The sequence below is a fragment of the Anarrhichthys ocellatus genome, unplaced genomic scaffold (assembly GCF_004355925.1).
Source record: "Anarrhichthys ocellatus isolate YVR2014 unplaced genomic scaffold, GSC_Weel_1.0 scaffold8, whole genome shotgun sequence".
Classification (NCBI taxonomy): domain Eukaryota; kingdom Metazoa; phylum Chordata; class Actinopteri; order Perciformes; family Anarhichadidae; genus Anarrhichthys; species Anarrhichthys ocellatus.
In genome coordinates this window covers 4,914,791-4,932,616 of record NW_022280038.1, presented here as the reverse complement: position 1 = coordinate 4,932,616, position 17,826 = coordinate 4,914,791, and the positions used below count along the sequence as shown (strand labels likewise).

The window sequence follows — 17,826 nt, the reverse complement described above, 5'->3', positions numbered from 1 at the left end:
ATGCACACACACTTTCATCTGCAGCTTAGCAGCTTATCTCTGGTCGGGGCGACCGCAGAGAGGCTGCCTCTTGGCAATGCGATACGCCTTCCTCTCACGAACGCGGCTATTTGTGTAAGCGATGCAGTGTGACCCGCAGAACTTGTATCATCATTACAAATGGTTTCTATCCTAACAGAGCTTACAAGGATATTATTGCAGCTGCGTTACACATTTCAGCTATCAAAAGCATCCATATGAGAGGTGTAAAGTAATCCGTTGCAATTATGATGGCAAATTTACACACATTTTACTTTTGTGAAAATGTATTTTAAATATATGGTATGTAATGTATGGTAAAAAAAAACAATCCCTCCCTTTGGAACACAAGGTTTAGAAGGAAAAATAATTGGAGGTATTAAAGTCAAATTATTTACCAGAACCAACTTTTTTAATCAATTGACCATATTCTATGTTTTCTGCTGGGGTTTCAATTAACCTAGGTCTGCAGTTAACAACAGAGAAATCAGGAATGCAGGACCCATTAAAAGTACGATTTTGAGAGATCTCCATGTGGCCGGGCCTTCTACAGGCGTTGATAGATGCACTTTTAAAGTCCCCCCCCTCCCCCCTATGATAAGACGGGCTGACTTGTGCTTATCCCAGAGATTTTCTTTTTCAAAGACATAAGAGCAAGTATAGTCTTGGCTTGAGTTGTGCCATTGCATACAAATTAGGAACAATAAAGAAATGGCTCTAAACGCATTAAGTCTATTAAAAAGCACAGGAACTCCTGCAAAATCATGCTACCCATCAGAGAAACCAGCCCAGTCACGACAGTTAGCTTTACGAAGTTTTCTATTTGCTGCTTCAGGATTGACTGTTTTTTAAGAAGAAGCTGCATCTTACAGTTCAAACTGTTGGATATTCCTGAATCATTAAAGTTGTTAGTAGAATGTTATGGATGATTTTTAAATCATTTTATGAATAAAATTATCTTTATCCTGGTGAATAATATTTGCACATTTGCAGCAACATAGAAGGGAATATGACACACAATCTGCACATTACCACAGCAGTGAATGAGGTGTTGCTGCAGTTACTCGAGATACAAATAATCAGTGTGACCCACAGGTGTTCAGCTGCATTGCTTGTTCACCAACATTTTTTTGTTTGCATTGTTGAAAGTACTGAAAAAAACATTCAAAGTGATTTAAGGCATAAGTGAGCATTACTCAAAGAGAAATAGCACTGTTTCATAAGCAACTATTAAATTCCAACGCTCGCTCTGCATGAAACTGCTTTGCTATATTTGCCATAACTAATGAAAGCCATGACAGCCGAGTTTCACGTTCAGGGAAAGAAAACACAAGTTGGAGCAATAGTTCTAACCTGATCTTTTAAGGTGAAGGCACTTTATGAGATTTAAGGTTCTCCAACCACAAGCGAAACAATCAACGCAAAACCGTGTCCAAGTTAGGACTGTGTTTTGAAATGCATATTGTAGTGGTATTGTAAATCAGGGCTCTTTGTCCTCGTTAGTGATCTTTAAAAAAAAACATGCTCCAAAACTCCAAAACTTCTTGCCTTGCATCTTCATTGCACGTTTCACATGCTGTATAGCCAAAGGGGACATGGCTGTTTCCTCCTGCATCCTCTCTTCTCTGTAGCCTGCCATGAGACTTTCTTTTTTTTTTTTTTTACATTTTCTTCTTTTTTTTACTTTGACTTTGATCTGCACTCCTTTCAACTCTTCACATATGTCGGTAATATCCTTGGTGTTCATGGATATTTTCTTCTGCAGTGCAGAGTAACGGTTGGATAATGCATTCACGCCTTTTGAAATGACAGTGACTGTCTCTGTCACTGGACTCTTCATAAGTGTTTCAGGTAAAAGAGTAAGGGGGTGGAGGATATGTTTTACAAGTTGAAGCTTAAGTTTGCATTGGAATTTTGGAGAAAGATGAACTACACTCGCTTACTACATTATAATACATTTATTGCAAAAGTTGTAGAGTGGAAGGTTCACTCGCTCTGTCTGTTATCTTCTGTATATTCATCTGTAAAGCTGAAATGCCAATAGAGAGTTCAATGTCAAAAGCTGTCAATATAAAAGAGGTCAAAGGATCTATAGGTGTTGATGGATTCCTTAATTCTCAGCAAAGTGAACAAAGGTCAGCGTCTTACAACATGGGAAAACACTGTCTGTCTGGGTACATGATCATTTATAGATGAGCACTACCCACAACAATTACAGTAAACCATTACTGTGAGAATCATCCTCCAGAGGGCTGTAGAAACACTGAAGAAAATAAAGAGCAGCAGTGAGGGGAGCAATGCTCTCTCAGAGACAGCGCAGAGGTATTTAAGACTACAATCTGCACATTTTCATTTACTTACTCTAATAACTCCACCCGCACCTAAGAGGATTATGTAATTTAAATTATGGTACCAACAGTGTAGTGTAATTATACGTAACAAGTTAATCAAGGTATGAGGAGATCAACACAGTAGCATTCTGCTGAACACATGGCTTCCTTTTCGTAAATTAAAAGACTAAAATGCCTTGTTCAGAATAACAGCCCAGTCAGATTTTTGGCATATCCATTGTGATTTGTACAGATGTGACTGCTCAGATCGGAGGACTTTTGCGTCTCTGGCAAGACGACACAAGAACGGCGTCAAATCTAGAGTGTTGAGTAGAATCCATGCTGCTCAAGCCCATGGATGTATAAAGGGAACTGGATACAGCGCTGCAGGCGGGGACTCGTTCATTCCCATAAAAGTAGCTTAATGGCACATGAAGCCAAAAAAGTTCAACTTCCTGGGTGTAAAATTACTTGAATCTTCTGCATCCACGGGTTTCCTTTAAGCCCACCTCCCAAGTGCTCGGCCTTGGGCAAAAATATCTGGATTCTCCTAAAGTCTAAAGTAAAGGTAAAGTCTATTTAAGTGTCCGTAATGGGAAGTTGATTTACCTCCCAAAAAACATCCCCTGATTTACAGACGCTGTTCCTGGGGGCTTGCAGGCTCAGCAGCGGGCGATGAAGCCAATTTTCATAGTGGCCAAACCGTTGGATTTGAACTTCTTGGTCCGTTACGTGATGCCATTGGGCCATAGATTTAAATTGGGAAAGATATGTCTGACCTAACTTTGCCTCCGGTATTGCTGCTTGTAGCGTTATTGGGGGACGTGCCCGCATGGCCTTTTCGAACGTATGCCGCTTGTGTGGTCCCCGGAAGTGCTGCTTGCATTGCTCATTGACTCCAAGGGAAGTGAAGGAGAGTTCGGTGGTTACGTTAGAATATCCAGTGTCCAGCAGCAAAAGTGAACTGCAGTCAGTCATGTAATATGTAATTAGATGTAATTTCACTCAGAGAATAAAAGCCCCATCTCTGGCTTCTCCATATTTAGAGCTAACAGCTTGGCGACTGTCACAGAAAAATTCAACATTAGTAGGGACTATATTAGGATAAACCTTTCCTCTGCACGTGCACCATGTTGTATTTGTGTTGTTGGGAGACATGGGTTACAGGGAATGGTCTTTTTGCGTAGAAATAAACCCTATCCCTGTGTTGCCACTGGCAAAAAAAGCAATGATATTGACTTAAATATAGGGAAATGAGAGGCTGCCATAATATGTTCTGTGGGCTTTGTTTCCAGCAGATAGGCATAGAGCTTTGAAGTGTGGATTGGCACAGCAGGGTGCAAGCTTCTGTAAAGGCAAGATGCTAAACACTAAGGATGAGAAGGACATGAGGTAGTCTATTACCAATACAGGAGCAAAGAGGGGAAAAAAAGGCAAATCCAATGATAATGTACATCTGTTCCACTGAATTTATGAGCTTTGAACATTTTCTTCATGTGGGATAAGTGGATCCTTTTTCTAACAGAATCTCACAACTTCAAAGTAGTTTCGCTTTGGATAATGCAAATGACTGGAATATGCAGGTTGCTGCCTACTCAAGTGCATGAAAAGAAAGGAGGGAGAAAGGGAGAATTAACGCTAATTGGCACGGAAGTCTTTTATGTGTGGAAAGAAGGGCAAAAATAAAACACTTCAATTATTGTCAAGTTCATTCAATTAGGAAACGAGCTGACAAAGTTCAGTGTGCCGGACCCTCTAGCTGACTGCATCAAATGTCACTTTTAATTGTGAACAGCTCCTTTGTTATATCTGATGAAATTATAATTAGCAGGATTAAATCCACCCTATAATAACCAAGCCGGCACTGGAGAAAGAGGCTCTTTTGTTCCGCTCTGATGCAGAGGTGCCCGGGGCTTAGAGGGGTAGAAGTTATTCATCAGTCGGTCCTTAATTTTGCTGTTCATGAACAGTGCTTACACTATTAATCCCATGCCCTCTCCATATATGTGTTAAACATTAGAAAAGATATCCCTTAAAACATAAACAAAGCAAAGGAATGGAGCAATAGCAAGTGACCACCTCCATGGCTGAGAGCTGAAGTCAATATGAAAAGTGACTCAAAATGCAATGCAAGTAAGGAACACCAAATTGAGTTTTTGTCTATTTTTTTTGAATGCTGCCTTAGATTAATGACAGGCTTTTGGCTACTGAACTACAAAGGGGCCATTTGTGTTCCGGAGAGATTTTTCATCTTGCTGTGTCATCAAACGACTGGGAAAAGCAAAGCAAAAACACGTTTGTTATTTGCAGAAAGGACAGGTCTTTTTAGGATAAAAGCAAAAATACTGGGAATAAAAAGACAACGGTTTTAACTACTTTTAGATATATTTAAGACAGAAGTTCTCTGTGTTTGTATGTGTGTGCACACGGCAGAGTCAGTGTGATCTATATCCTGAAACCAAAGAAGATGTGAACTTTCTCACGGACTACTTCTCCAAAACTTGGTTGCACTTCCTCCTTTTTAAAAAAAAAGGATATGTCTGGTTATATTAAACCAGAATATATTATGGTCAAACAGTTCCCATGAAAATCAACCATAAATTGATCCCTCTAACAAGTCTGTCTCCAAAGCCCACTGTAGCTTATTCCTCTCTGCCATAGAGCTCTACTGCACTGGGTGACATGTTCCCTCATAATGATGAACACAGCAACTTTTATTTTGAGTCAATCCCACATACACAGTCCTTCTGCTGTATGAGCATCAAATGTGTCCTCATCAGATGCTAAAAATAGTCCCCAACAAGTGCACTATACTCATGTTCGAGTTAATTACCGCAGTGCCCAGTTGTTTTAGGGAATCACTACGTTTTTTGTTTTTTTAACCTCCTCTCACTCTGACGGCCCGCGGGCGGGCCGTCAGAGTGATAACTGCATATTTGTGTTATGCACACAACTGCCCTGTAACGATGAGTATTAATGTGATATCTCATTAGAAAGCTACGGTTCTTGTAATTCGATTTATGCAAACCATTTCAAGATACAATAACAACAGCAGGTACAGTTAACGTCTCTGTCAAACAAGCACTCCAAAAATAGCCGATAAAATATCGCTTGACTCACCGATTATGATCCATAATGTCCCCCTTGTGCATGCTAGTCCAGCAAAAACGGTCTTGCTAGGTGGCTACGGGTCCACTCGATCGAATCCAGTAAAAGATTTAGTCCAAAACACATTAGTACGTCCATAAAGACCCACAGGGGCTGTTGCATCATTTCAAATTAGCCAGCAGATATGATAACTCGCGATCATATTTCGGGCAAAACTTCACGTTCCGTGTCAACAGAGCGGAGATTTTCATCACAAAATGGAGCCTACATTCCGCAGGTTAGATTGACACCTCATTTGACCCAATAGGAGCTTCTATAGCCCGGCCACAGTCTGGAACAGCCAACGAGAGTCCGCTTTGAAAGACAATGCCCGCCTCACTTCTTTGGGTATAGCTCGAGCCAATCGCAACAGATCCAGTTCAAACTCAGGCTCCACATAGCCAATGAAATTACGAAGCCAGGGATATGCAGATTTATCAGATTGAATGCTGGGAAAGTTTTCTAACCTGAACTGGAAACCATGAGTCAAGTTCTTGGGACAGAGTATGAAGGCTAAAGTCTGGTTCATGAGAATTTTCAAAAATCTGTGAAAGTTGATAACGGTTAAATATGATATATTAAACCATACAACGACATAAATAAGCTATAGTTCAAATTTCGAACACGTAGTTTACCGTAGTATATGCATTTTGACGTGTTGACACGAGCCTCCAAATGCGTTTTTACGCGACCGCACTCTTAGTGAACCACGTGTAAAATATTAATTTTCTGTTGTATTGTTATCAAATTTTGACTTATACTAGGCGTCATGACTGTATGCTGTGGAATGGGAGTCTTTTCAAGACTGTAAGTCCCTGCCATAGATAGCTGCTGCCATCTGTTGTCCGAAACAAATCTAGGCGGAAGTAAAATGCTTCTCTTTCACTGTGCTGAAAACGCATTAGCTCAATGCTAATAGCACTTACGGTGATTCTGACTGATTGTGAAGAAACTTCAGAGTGTTGCCGTTCAATAAAGACTAAAACCATACATGTACTCCCAATGGTTCAATAACGGCTGTCAGTTTACTTTGGGTACGCGGTTGATAGGCGTTTTAGGCAAATTATGCAGGAATGAAAAGAGGTTTTACTGCCATAAACCACTGTTTAATAATTTACATCTCCAGCAAAAAATGCTCAGATACACAGACATGCTAGGGAAATAAGAGTATTAGGAGACGGTTTGGCCTTTTATGAGATTTGCTCACTATTAGAAAAATAAAGAATAACACCAGAGTGAGTGAGAAGATGCCATTTGCACCTGTTGCATGTATACTATTTTCAACGCTAAAGCCAAGCAATTTCATCGTCAAGGATGTTGTGTTACCGTGCACTGGATGCTAAAGTAAAAACCCAAAACCTGGGATAGTTGTATTTTTGTTTTTAAATTTACACACTGAGGATGTTGTTAGTTATGTTTTTATGTGATATACAGCAAGAAATAGAAAGACATGAATATCCATTGATTCATGACATCGTAAATTGCAGATTGACCCATTGTCTCATAAATACTTATAGTCGACAGTGATGGATGTTTGCTGTTGTCTGGCCATTTAACATTCACTTTAAACCTGGCACTTTATGACAGCCCCCTTCAACTTTATAACATATGGCACGCACCACAGGGAGGGTAATGCTGAAAACCAATGTAAAAGGTAGTGGACTCTCTTTTTTCTTTCACTTCATTTTGCAAAGAGCACAGTTCAACTTTTCCAGATTCCAAATCCGCTCTCTGAACTTCTAGAGCCTGACTCCAGACTTCTAGAGATAGCAAAAGAATAAAACAGGGCTCCAGAAAGTTGCATTGGTTTTTAGCAGATCATTGGAGCTCTTTCTTTTTTGCAACATCAAAGGCAGCCGCAGCTCTTTGATGTGGCAGCATGCTGTTTAAGGTACAGAGTGAATGGAGAGATGTCAAGCTGCAAGGTGCCTCTGTAGTTTACGTTGAGTGCTGCAGAGAGCTGCAGATGAAAGGAGCAAACAGAGTTTGATAATGAATGTCCAACAAGTAGGACCCATCTCAGACAGCGCACGCTCAGCGGGGTGCCTGCGCTAACCTTGAGCGCAGCACCCCAAACCGCGGGCAGACGCTGGAGACCAGACTCCTTCAACTTGGCCGCCCTTGAAAAAAAGGGGGCTCTCAGATGTGAGCTTTAATCTTCCCGTCAATTAAATCCTGATTGACACACCCACATGTTCATGCACATGTGCATGATGCCATCCACTTCCTCTGTTGATTTTCTCTCTTTCTGGCTTCAGGAAGCCTTTTCTAATTATACACTAATCCTTCCAATGTGTGAGTCAATATGGGGCTTGAATGTCTGCAGTTTTGTAGTATTGCTGTGGATAGTGATCCTTTTACTGTCAATGTCTCCATTAATGAAAAGAGGTAATCCACCTTTATTTGTCACTCCTCTGTCTCAGAGGAATGGGAGATTACAGGTATATAACTCAGCTTCTTTACTTGACACCATTGGTAAAGTGGTTGATAAAATCCATAGTCCTTGTTCTGTGTAAAAAAATATTCCAAAATATATCTGAAGTTAATATTAGGCTTCAGCAGTCAAATTAAAAGGTATCTTCCAAACTTAGTCTTTTCTGTACAAAATTCCCTCTACTGGAAAAAATGTGAACCTATCCTTTAAGATCGATTATTCAGTTCAGGCTGTGCTCATCCAGCATTCGTAGGAGCTGGATGGGACAAACAAAACCGATCTTTCTCCCAGGGCCGCTGTTCATTCCCCATGTGTAGCAAGAAGACATTGATGTATTTATCGCGTAACTTGTGTACTTAAGTAACAGCACTTCCATAGTTATTTTAACCCAAACAACGATCTTTTCCTAAACATAATCAAGTCGTTTTGTTGCCTTGAGCTAACTAAGTATTTCACAATCTTTTCCTAAACCTAGCCACGTAGTTTTGTGGCCGAAACAAAGGAAGTTGTTTCCTGTGAAGACGCAAGTTTATTTTGAAAAGACTGTACGAAAAAAAGTAGTAATCTATATCCTGAAACCAAAGAAGATCGGAAGATTCTCACGGAATACTTCTCCAAAACTTGGTTGCACTTCCTCCTTTTAAAAAAAAAAAAGGATATGTCTGGTTATATTAAACCAGAATATATTATGGTCAAACAGTTCCCATGAAAATCAACTATAAATTGATCCCTCTAACAAGTCTGTCTCCAAAGCCCACTTTAGCTTATTCCTCTCTGCCATAGAGCTCTACTGCACTGGGTGACATGTTCCCTCATAATGATGAACACAGCAACTTTTATTTTGAGTCAATCCCACATACACAGTCCTTCTGCTGTATGAGCATCAAATGTGTCCTCATCAGATGCTAAAAATAGTCCCCAACAAGTGCACTATACTCATGTTCGAGTTAATTACCGCAGTGCCCAGTTGTTTTAGGGAATCACTACGTTTTTTTAAAGCAAACATTTTACTACCATAAACCACTGTTTAATAATTTACATCTCCAGCAAAAAATGCTCAGATACACAGACATGCTAGGGAAATAAGAGTATTAGGAGATGGTTTGGCCTTTTAAACCAGCGGAAGTTGACACAGGTTGCTGGCTTTTGTGGGAAAACACGCGCTTCATAAGATATCATACAAACTGTTGATACAATCACAAATAGACTGGTTTGTTTTAATGGCTATCGAGATGTGTTTTACTGTGTGTTGTCATTTGCAATTTTGCTTACATGGATGAAATTACGTTTTTGTTTTGGGTTGACTGATTGATCACATCTTTGATTGTGTTATTCTGTTAACATATCAATTTTATTATGGTTGTGCATTCTGTTTTTCCCCAAATTCGCATCATCAAAAAATAAATCATTATTTCCGAGCATGAGGCTAATTGGTTACAACAACTTGCCTGTAGATTTACTTCAGAATTCATAGAGGGTGAGATGTGCTGAGTTGCTTCTGGGAGTTCTGTGTCTCTGGCAGACAAATCGATGCACATACTGTACGTCAGTGCACCTGGCCTAACACTGAGCTCACCACATGTGCTTTGAATATCTGCACAGAAAGAATGCACAGTGATGAAATGACTGGAGCCAAAGTATTCCATCTCTGCTATGAGAGATGGCTGGATCATTCTTTAGCTTAGATGTTGAAATCTGTTTTAAGAATAAACCAAAAACAACCCTAAACAGCAGAGGTTTGATGCCTATAACAAGTCAGTCTTGAGTCTAGGCTGAGCACATATTGATTAGGAACTGCAGCCCCTGACCCTTGACCCTTTGCTGTTACAATGCAAAAACATTGTTTTGCTGCCAAATCAATGGTACCGGGATATGTGACATATAGTAGTCTGACCCCTGCTCAACCCATCTTGTTAAAACTCATTTCCTAGATGTATACTGTATTTCTCGGTGTCTTCATTAATAATGCAGGAGGATATACAGTATAATCCAAATGACTGAAGTTGGAGCCCTCCCTTGCACAAGGTGATGTATGTTGCAACTGAGGATAGAAATACTCAGAGATGTCTTTGGGGACTATGTCTCTATTCTCTTTATTGACAATTTCGTACCTTCCTTCTTATCCAGCCAAACTCATCTGGACCCCCTACTGTGATTTGGATGGCAAAACTCCACGTTAGAGCTTCTCATAGGATACCTGACAGAGAGCACTCTGTGTTACACTCCCCTTGGTGGAGTTGCCTCTTTTTTAGACAAGAGGAAGAAAAAAAATGGAAAAAAGAAACTCACTTTAGAAAGTTTTATTCCAGTCTGTCTTTCGTTTCTCCTGCCTTCGTGTGTTTGAGGATTTTCCCCTACGACTCACTGAAGACACACACTAAATGAATCATGGTGCTCAGGAGGGGGCTATAATAACAGTAATGACAAATCATCTGACTGTCCAAAAAGTCATTCTTGCACTTATTTTATCTCGACATCAAAGAATGCAAGGGGAGTAAGAGACAATCAGAATATGAGCTGTTTCCAGGGTAGTGTTTTAAATGCACTTTTTGAAGTTTACATCAGATACACAGCACGCTGGCTAGGCTGCAGGTTCCCAGTCGCTACAATATTATTACTATTATAAACACTGCAGAATGGAATACCATGCAAAGATTATCATACTGTGTATTTATTTCCATCAAACCATTAAGACCCCCTCATACCAGCTTCTAATTAACAAAGGATTTCCAATTAAACCAAATGAAAATGAACATCAGCACAATGAGAGGGTACGCACAGGATGACGGGAAGAAGGCAGCTTCTGAGATTTAAAAATGACAAAATGTAGGCTCTTGAACAAATCAGGTTGTTTCATTTATGCAATAGTTCCACCAAGTGGTTGCATGAGCAAATTGCAACCATTGAGGAACTACCAACACGGACCCTGCAGTTTTCCACTTCAGTATATTTCTGGTGGCTTTTCTCGGTAATGTGTCAAATGAACCGTTTCTATTTAATAGTGCCAGAGCTTCTGCTTTTTATAAAAACTATAATTCCTCTTTATGGTCCTTCTAAATGCAGTGCACTCTCACCCTGAAAAGCACTGGCCAGAGGATATAATGTCATCACACCCCAGTGAACAAGTGGCTATTGGCATGTGGGCAAACCTGAAACATTGTTTTTGTTCTATTTTGCAAATAACAGACAAACAGGGAAGTTAATTAACTGCATTGTATTTGAAATTTTGTGGAAGTTTCATCTCATTTGCTGGAAAGATTTAGTTTCCATTTTACAGGAGGGACTTGGTGGCAGAACTAAGTTTCGCTTTCAGCTGTGGCATGAGGAAGAGGAAAGTCTGAAGTCGCGCAGTGTTTCAGTCCAATTGACAGATGGAAGGAAGCGCTCTGTTGTGGAAACTCTACCGTGAGTGATACTTTTACAATTGCGTTATGTTGCTTGCTTTTGAGGTTTAGGGCCCTTAGATCAGTCTTAGATCAGTCTACACCAACACCAACAGCCTCCGTTGTTAGTAGGTATAGCCTACTGATCCTACGGTGAGCTATCTGAGTGAAACTGGTGATGGCCAATAGCATGATGATATGTGGGTGTTCGCTGTGCCAGCTTGTGAAACTGGAAGTACACGTTGGATGTCCCTGAGTATGGACGCTGTCATGCAACAAGCATGTCTATCCAAGAGCTCGTGCTGAGACAACGCACAGAGATCCTACATGCGCTGTGCAGCAGCGGGTCGGCTGAACATCTGGAGCGGGTGCTGGACATTCTGCTGTCCCAGGGGGAGCTCATATTCGAGGAATACCAGAACATACAGGTACCGGGCAGAGCACTGTATACCAACACCAGACAGTTGCTCGACCTGGTTTATATAAAGGGAGTGGACACCTGCGTGCTCTTCTATGCCGCTCTCCAACAGGTGCTGCCTGAAGGGCAGCGAACTGGCTTCTCATTTTCAGAATGCGGTTCAAATCCAGAGGAAAAGAAAGAAGAATACCAGAGCACATGTACTCAGAGTCTTCTGACTCAAAGACCAAGCCTGGTCAGCAAGCTACAAGGCTGCATTGAGGATGCACTAAAAGCTCTCGTCATATCAGGACACTTTACCTCCGCAGACTGCGAGGAAGTGCGGCTGCCTATACACACGCCCTCTCAGCAGGTAGGCTACTGGCTCACGTTGTGTACACAGTGTTACACCAAATTCCTGTCATTTTTCTTTACCTTTTCAGTTGTCTTGGAATTTAAACAGGTGTTTAGTTTTTGCATTCCCTTTTTATTGGCAACTTGGGATGTTATACAGGAATTTAAGCTGTTGCTGGTTGTTTTGTTTTTATATTGCTCAGCACACCCACAGTGTATTTACATTACATTAGATTACAGTCATTTAGCAGACGCTTTTATCCAAAGTGACTTACAATTTTAGAGTCTATCACATTTCTACACCGTAGGCTCGACTACGGGAGCAATTTTGGGGTTAAGTATTTGTTCTTGTTGCTTAAACTAGATTTGGTGCTATCATGCAATGCCTTTGTGCTCATTCTAAAGGGAATGTTTGAATGTTCACTTTCTTTCCAAGAACTAGATGAGAAGATTAATACTCTCTTTTCTGTACGGTAAGTATGAATCAAGCACCAGCAGCCTGTTTGCTTATCTTAGCACAAAGATTGTTAACAGGTCACCAGTCAAGAGTCTTTTTTAGAAAGTTGTACGCCCGGCCACGAAATAGTCCGTCACATAACACCCCAATAACACCGCAGCGATTCAACATGTTAATTAGGGAACTTTAGAGGAGCTGGTAGGTGGATCCTTCTATCTTTGGACAGGCTAACTGTTTCCCCCTGTCTCCAGTCTTTATGCTAAGCGAAGCTATCTGTCTGCTGGGGCCAGTTTCATACTTAGCATTCAGATATGAAAGTAGTATCAATCTTTTAACCAAACTCTCGGCAAGAAAGCAAATACTGGTATTTCCCAAAATGTTGAACTATTCCTTTAATAATTAATCTGTTGCCACTGCTATGTCAATCAGGCAAGGCGTTTGCTTGACCATGTCAGATCAAAAGGAGAATCAGCGGCGAAGGTTGTACAGCAGTACATTCAGGAAAAACAGGAATCTGGATTTTCGCTCAACCAGGACAATTGGACTCCTCCCAAAGGTATGTCTTCATTTGAATCATGCAGAAAACTATCAGGCTACATACAGTATGTAGGCCCAACTTGAAGGGCACTCAGAGAACGCCGACATCAGCTCCAAAATTTAAAGTGTTGTTCCTTGGACCATGCTACACACTTCATAACATAACCATATATATATATATATATATTTATAGATAATATGAGATTCCACGTGCAAGCTAAATATAAATATTCAAATATACGCATTTCCTTTCAAAACATGGAAATAGTTGAGCTCCAAATATAGAACGTGGCTGAAAAAAAGTGTGAAAAGACCAGCTATCAGCACACCACAGTTCACAGTTACAGAATATATTGGTACACATAGTATGTATCATTTTGCAGTGCTATGTATTTACTGCAGTTCTTCTCATGTGTAATATGCAGTATGCTTTTTGTCACAGAGGTCTTAAAGTATCAGAAGAAGCTCAGCAGTTCTGTGTCTGCTCAGTCCTGCTTTCTCAGTACTTATGGAGGGACCAGCCACATGTCTCTGGATGACATCTACACTGAGGGCCAGCTGGAACTAGCTCATAACTGCAATGATGTCCATGGACCTTTGGGCCTGAAGGACATAGTTGGTACAGCGGGTACAGTGAACGAGGAGGCCGACACAGTGCTGGTGTCTGGGGATGCGGGCGGTGGGAAGAGCACCTTACTCCAGAGGCTGCACTTGCTTTGGGCTCGGGGGACAGCCCTTCAGGACTTCCTCCTTCTGTTTCCATTCAGCTGTCGCAAGTTGAATTCAGAGCAGCAGGAACTGTCTGTCCAGGAATTGCTGTTTCACCACTGCTGCTGGCCAGACAGGGAGCAGGAGGATATTTTCCAGTTCATCCTGGACCACCCACAGCTCATCCTCTTCACTTTCGATGGCCTGGATGAGCTCAAGCAGGGCTTTTCAGATGAGCACAGGCTCTGTTGCCCCACTCAGCGTGCACCTGTTCACATACTCTTGTTCAACTTGATCCAGGGTTCCCTAATGAAGGGTGTGCGGAAAGTGGTGACTAGTCGCCCAGAGGCAGTGGGCCCTGTGTTGAAGAAAAACCTCCGCAAAGAGATCCTCCTGATAGGCTTTACCCCAAGTGGGATTGACTGTTTTGTGCGGAAGCATCACCGTGACCCCACTGTGGCTGCTAATGTTTTGGAGTCCCTACGGACAAACACCGCTTTACTTGGACTGTGCCATAGTCCAGTCCTCTGTTGGATTGTATCACAGTGCCACAAGGAGCTGCTAGGTTGTGGAGAAGGCAGCCCACAAACAATCACAGACGTTTTCCTTATGATCTTACAGCACTTTTTCCAGCACCAAAGCTCCCATAGCACCATGGGGTCAGGTTGGCTTCACGAACACCAAAACACAGTCTTGCATCTCGGGCAGCTTGCCTTTGAGGGAATAGAAACAAGCTGTTACATCTTCTCAGGTACAGCCCTTGAGACATGTGGTGTAACTGATACGGACATCTGCATGGGCTTTCTCATACAAAGCAAAGATTTGTCCTCCACCCACAGTAAACGCTTTGAATTTCTTCATGTGATTATGCAATGCTTCTTTGCTGCTCTGTACATTGTTTTGTCAAATAACACTGACCGTTCAACTATCATTAAGCTCTTTGAGATGCAGAACATGACAGGTCTGAGGAGCAGCACATGCTTCGGGGTCTGCTTGCCTTCCACTGACCAACAAGAGCAGGCTTTAAAGGGGGAAGCTACATCTGCTAAAACACCAAATCTGCAAATCACAGCCACCTTTGTGTCTGGACTATTGTCCCAGCGCCATCGTAGCCTGTGGCTCCACTGCTGCTCCAGTGCAGTGATGGAGAAGAGGGTCAAACAGGTGGTGACATGCCTGTCCAAAGGCATGCATAAACATTTTAAGTCTATCCCTCAACCTGTTGAGGGGGAGAAAAAGAGCATGCATGCAATGCCAGGCTTCGTCTGGCTTATCAAATGCATCTATGAGATGCAGGAGAGCAGGATTGCTAAAGACGCCATGAGTAAGCTGGAGGTGGACCACCTGAAACTGACCTACTGTAACATTGGTCCTGTAGAGTGCACTGCTCTAGCGTATGTGCTCCAGCATTTAAGGAATCCTGTTGGCCTCCAGCTCGACAACAACTCTGTAGGTGATGTTGGAGTGGAGCAGCTTCTTCCCTGCATGCCCATTTGCAATTCCCTGTAGTGAGTATGAAAAGATACCATCTCTTCATTGTGGTGGATAAAGCTTCCACAACTATACGGCAAAAATACATGTTATGCTCAAGTGTCCTATATTCTTCCATTATCAGCCTCAGAAATAATAACATTACAGATGAGGGAATTCGCAAACTGCTTGCTAAAGGTATCCAGTGTGACAGCTTCCGGAAAATTGCGTAAGTCAGTGTTGTCAAAATGATTAATAACACTATCACATGTCCCAAATTACGTTTGATCAATTACCTTTCATAATCAGTTTGTTTGTCTCTAGGCTTTTCAACAACAAGCTAACTGATGCTTGCACACAGCACTTTTCTCATCTTCTGAAGACCAAGCAGGATTTCATTTCTCTTAGGTCAGCGCATGCAGTATTTTCAGCAGCACTCATCAGATGTGACACGAAAATGGAACTATGATGATACGCACAAAGTCTGTGTAGCCTGTAATGAATAGCAAATGAACCTCTCTGTTTCCTCTCAGGCTTGGCAACAATAATATAACAGAAGAAGGAGCAAAGCAGCTGGCAGAGGGACTGAAATACAACCATTCACTACAGTATTTAGGGTAAAATTCTTCCTGCAAAATGCCATAAGTTTTATTGGTGGTGCATTTCTATTTACTAATCTTTCTTTGTATTCACAGGCTTTGGGGCAACAAGATAGGAGACGCAGGAGCAGAGGCTGTTGCCAGTGCTCTAGAAAACAGCACATCTCTGGTGTGGCTTAGGTAATATTTGCTTTGAATATTAGATCCTTAGGTATATTTAAGACAGTGTTGAAAATGTATTACACATGTGAACATATTCAGATATGTCCGACTACTGTGTAGCTGTATAATGACCACAATTATGTATATAAAATGCATATATCCGTTGTGAGGAAGTAGCCACAGTTACACTTTTGAACCTTTTAGTTGAAAGCAATATGTCTTCCTGCAGCTGAAGAATACTTAAACTGAATATAATCTAAATTGTATGTAATGCAGTCTGGTTGGCAATGGTGTGGGGAGTGCTGGAGCATGTGCCCTCGCCAACATTATCAAGAACAGCACGTCACTGGAAGAGCTTTGGTAAGTGTTCGCAACAAGTTATACTGGTACTGATAATGAACACAATGTCCACCGACATTAATTGCTTCACCCTCTTATTTCTTGTAAAAGGTTAACAGAGAACTGCATAACCAGAACAGGGGTGGAATGCCTGATTCAAGCCCTAGCACACAATACTCGCATGAAATCAGTATGGTGAGTGACGTTCCCACTCTTTCTTTTGTGTTTAGTACATGTGCTTGCTTAGTGGTTGTCTACATCCTGGATTTGGGGCAAGTTAGGGCAGCACTTCTCTTTTCAGCGCCTAGAAACACTGCATCTTATTTTGGCTCTACTTGAATTTCGTTTTGGCTTTAAGCTTCGTGTCCATTTCTAAACTGACAGTGTCATTGATTGATTTTGTCCCACTACAGGTTGATAAACAATGACCTCAGTTTGGAGGAGGTGGAGGAGCTGACACAACGGGAATCAAGACTGATCTTCTGATTTGGGTATAAAGTTGGCCAAGGACTGTGTATTGCTTTAAGAACTTTTCTATTTATTATCGGAAATATTTATATAAAAATGTTTGATGGTTGTATCCTGGTTTTCTGCTTACAGGAATAAAATGACACTTTTCAGGGTTTATCCAAATACACAAAATATATCCACCTTTGTTTTGGGTTTCTTTTGTAGGTGTAGGTTGTGATACGATCACATAAAACCACACCACCACTACCACCACCACTGTTACTACTACTACTGAAGCACTTTGAATTACCTTGTTGTTGAAATGTACTATACAAATAAACTTGCCTTGCCTTGCCTTACTGCTAATAATAGTATTATTAAAGTAACTACACATATTCACAATACTTAAGTACAGTTTTGAGAAGTACTTGCACTTATTTCGATTTTATGCTATTTTATACTTCTACATCACTACATATTAGAGGGAAATATTTTATTGAACTATATGTACATATATAGATATACACCTATAGTTACTAGTTTCAGACTAAAATGTTCATCCAAAACATAGGATCATCTTAGAAAATATGACACAGATATGACATATAACCTCCCAACAGTATATTACGCAGTGGTAAATAGCTCTTCTTCAACCAGCTGCAACATTGACATGCTTCATACATATGAATGCATTACTAACTAAAATCCAATAATATAATATAAATGCATTAATTAATGTATACTACTCTAAAAGAGATCAATTGAGCACATTTACTTTGATTATAAATACATGTTACTGATAATAATACTTTTTTTTGTTCTAAATACATTTTAAGTTCTTAACTGTCAAAAGGTATTTCTTAATTAATTTAGTATTGCTTATTTTATTTAAGTAAATATTCCACAGTAAATACTTCTTCCACCACTGCCTGGCCAGAGACAGCATCATCTTGCCCTGAGAGCTACACCTCAACCTAACTATGTGTTCTGCCATTCATGGGAAAACCCCACAGCGGTGCCTGGTTACAAACATAATGAACA

At 40.9% G+C, this 17,826-nt stretch overlaps 1 protein-coding gene across 2 annotated transcripts; it reads left to right on the top strand.

The window, feature by feature from the left end:
• The first annotated feature begins 11,266 nt into the window (after positions 1-11,266).
• nod2 (nucleotide-binding oligomerization domain containing 2) lies at positions 11,267-17,092 on the top strand. 2 transcript variants are annotated; one of them, XM_031848182.1, is made up of 11 exons: positions 11,267-12,082; positions 12,950-13,076; positions 13,500-15,273; positions 15,381-15,464; positions 15,560-15,643; positions 15,769-15,852; positions 15,931-16,014; positions 16,273-16,356; positions 16,447-16,530; positions 16,749-16,826; positions 16,936-17,092. In XM_031848182.1, the coding sequence occupies exons 1-10, from the start codon at positions 11,594-11,596 to the stop codon at positions 16,819-16,821; spliced, it is 2,967 nt and encodes a 988-aa protein (XP_031704042.1). In that variant the 5' UTR covers positions 11,267-11,593; the 3' UTR covers positions 16,822-16,826; positions 16,936-17,092. The 2 variants fall into 2 exon arrangements, with proteins under 2 accessions (XP_031704042.1, XP_031704041.1); XM_031848181.1 differs by having other exon boundaries at positions 16,749-17,092.
• The last annotated feature ends 734 nt before the right edge of the window (positions 17,093-17,826 follow it).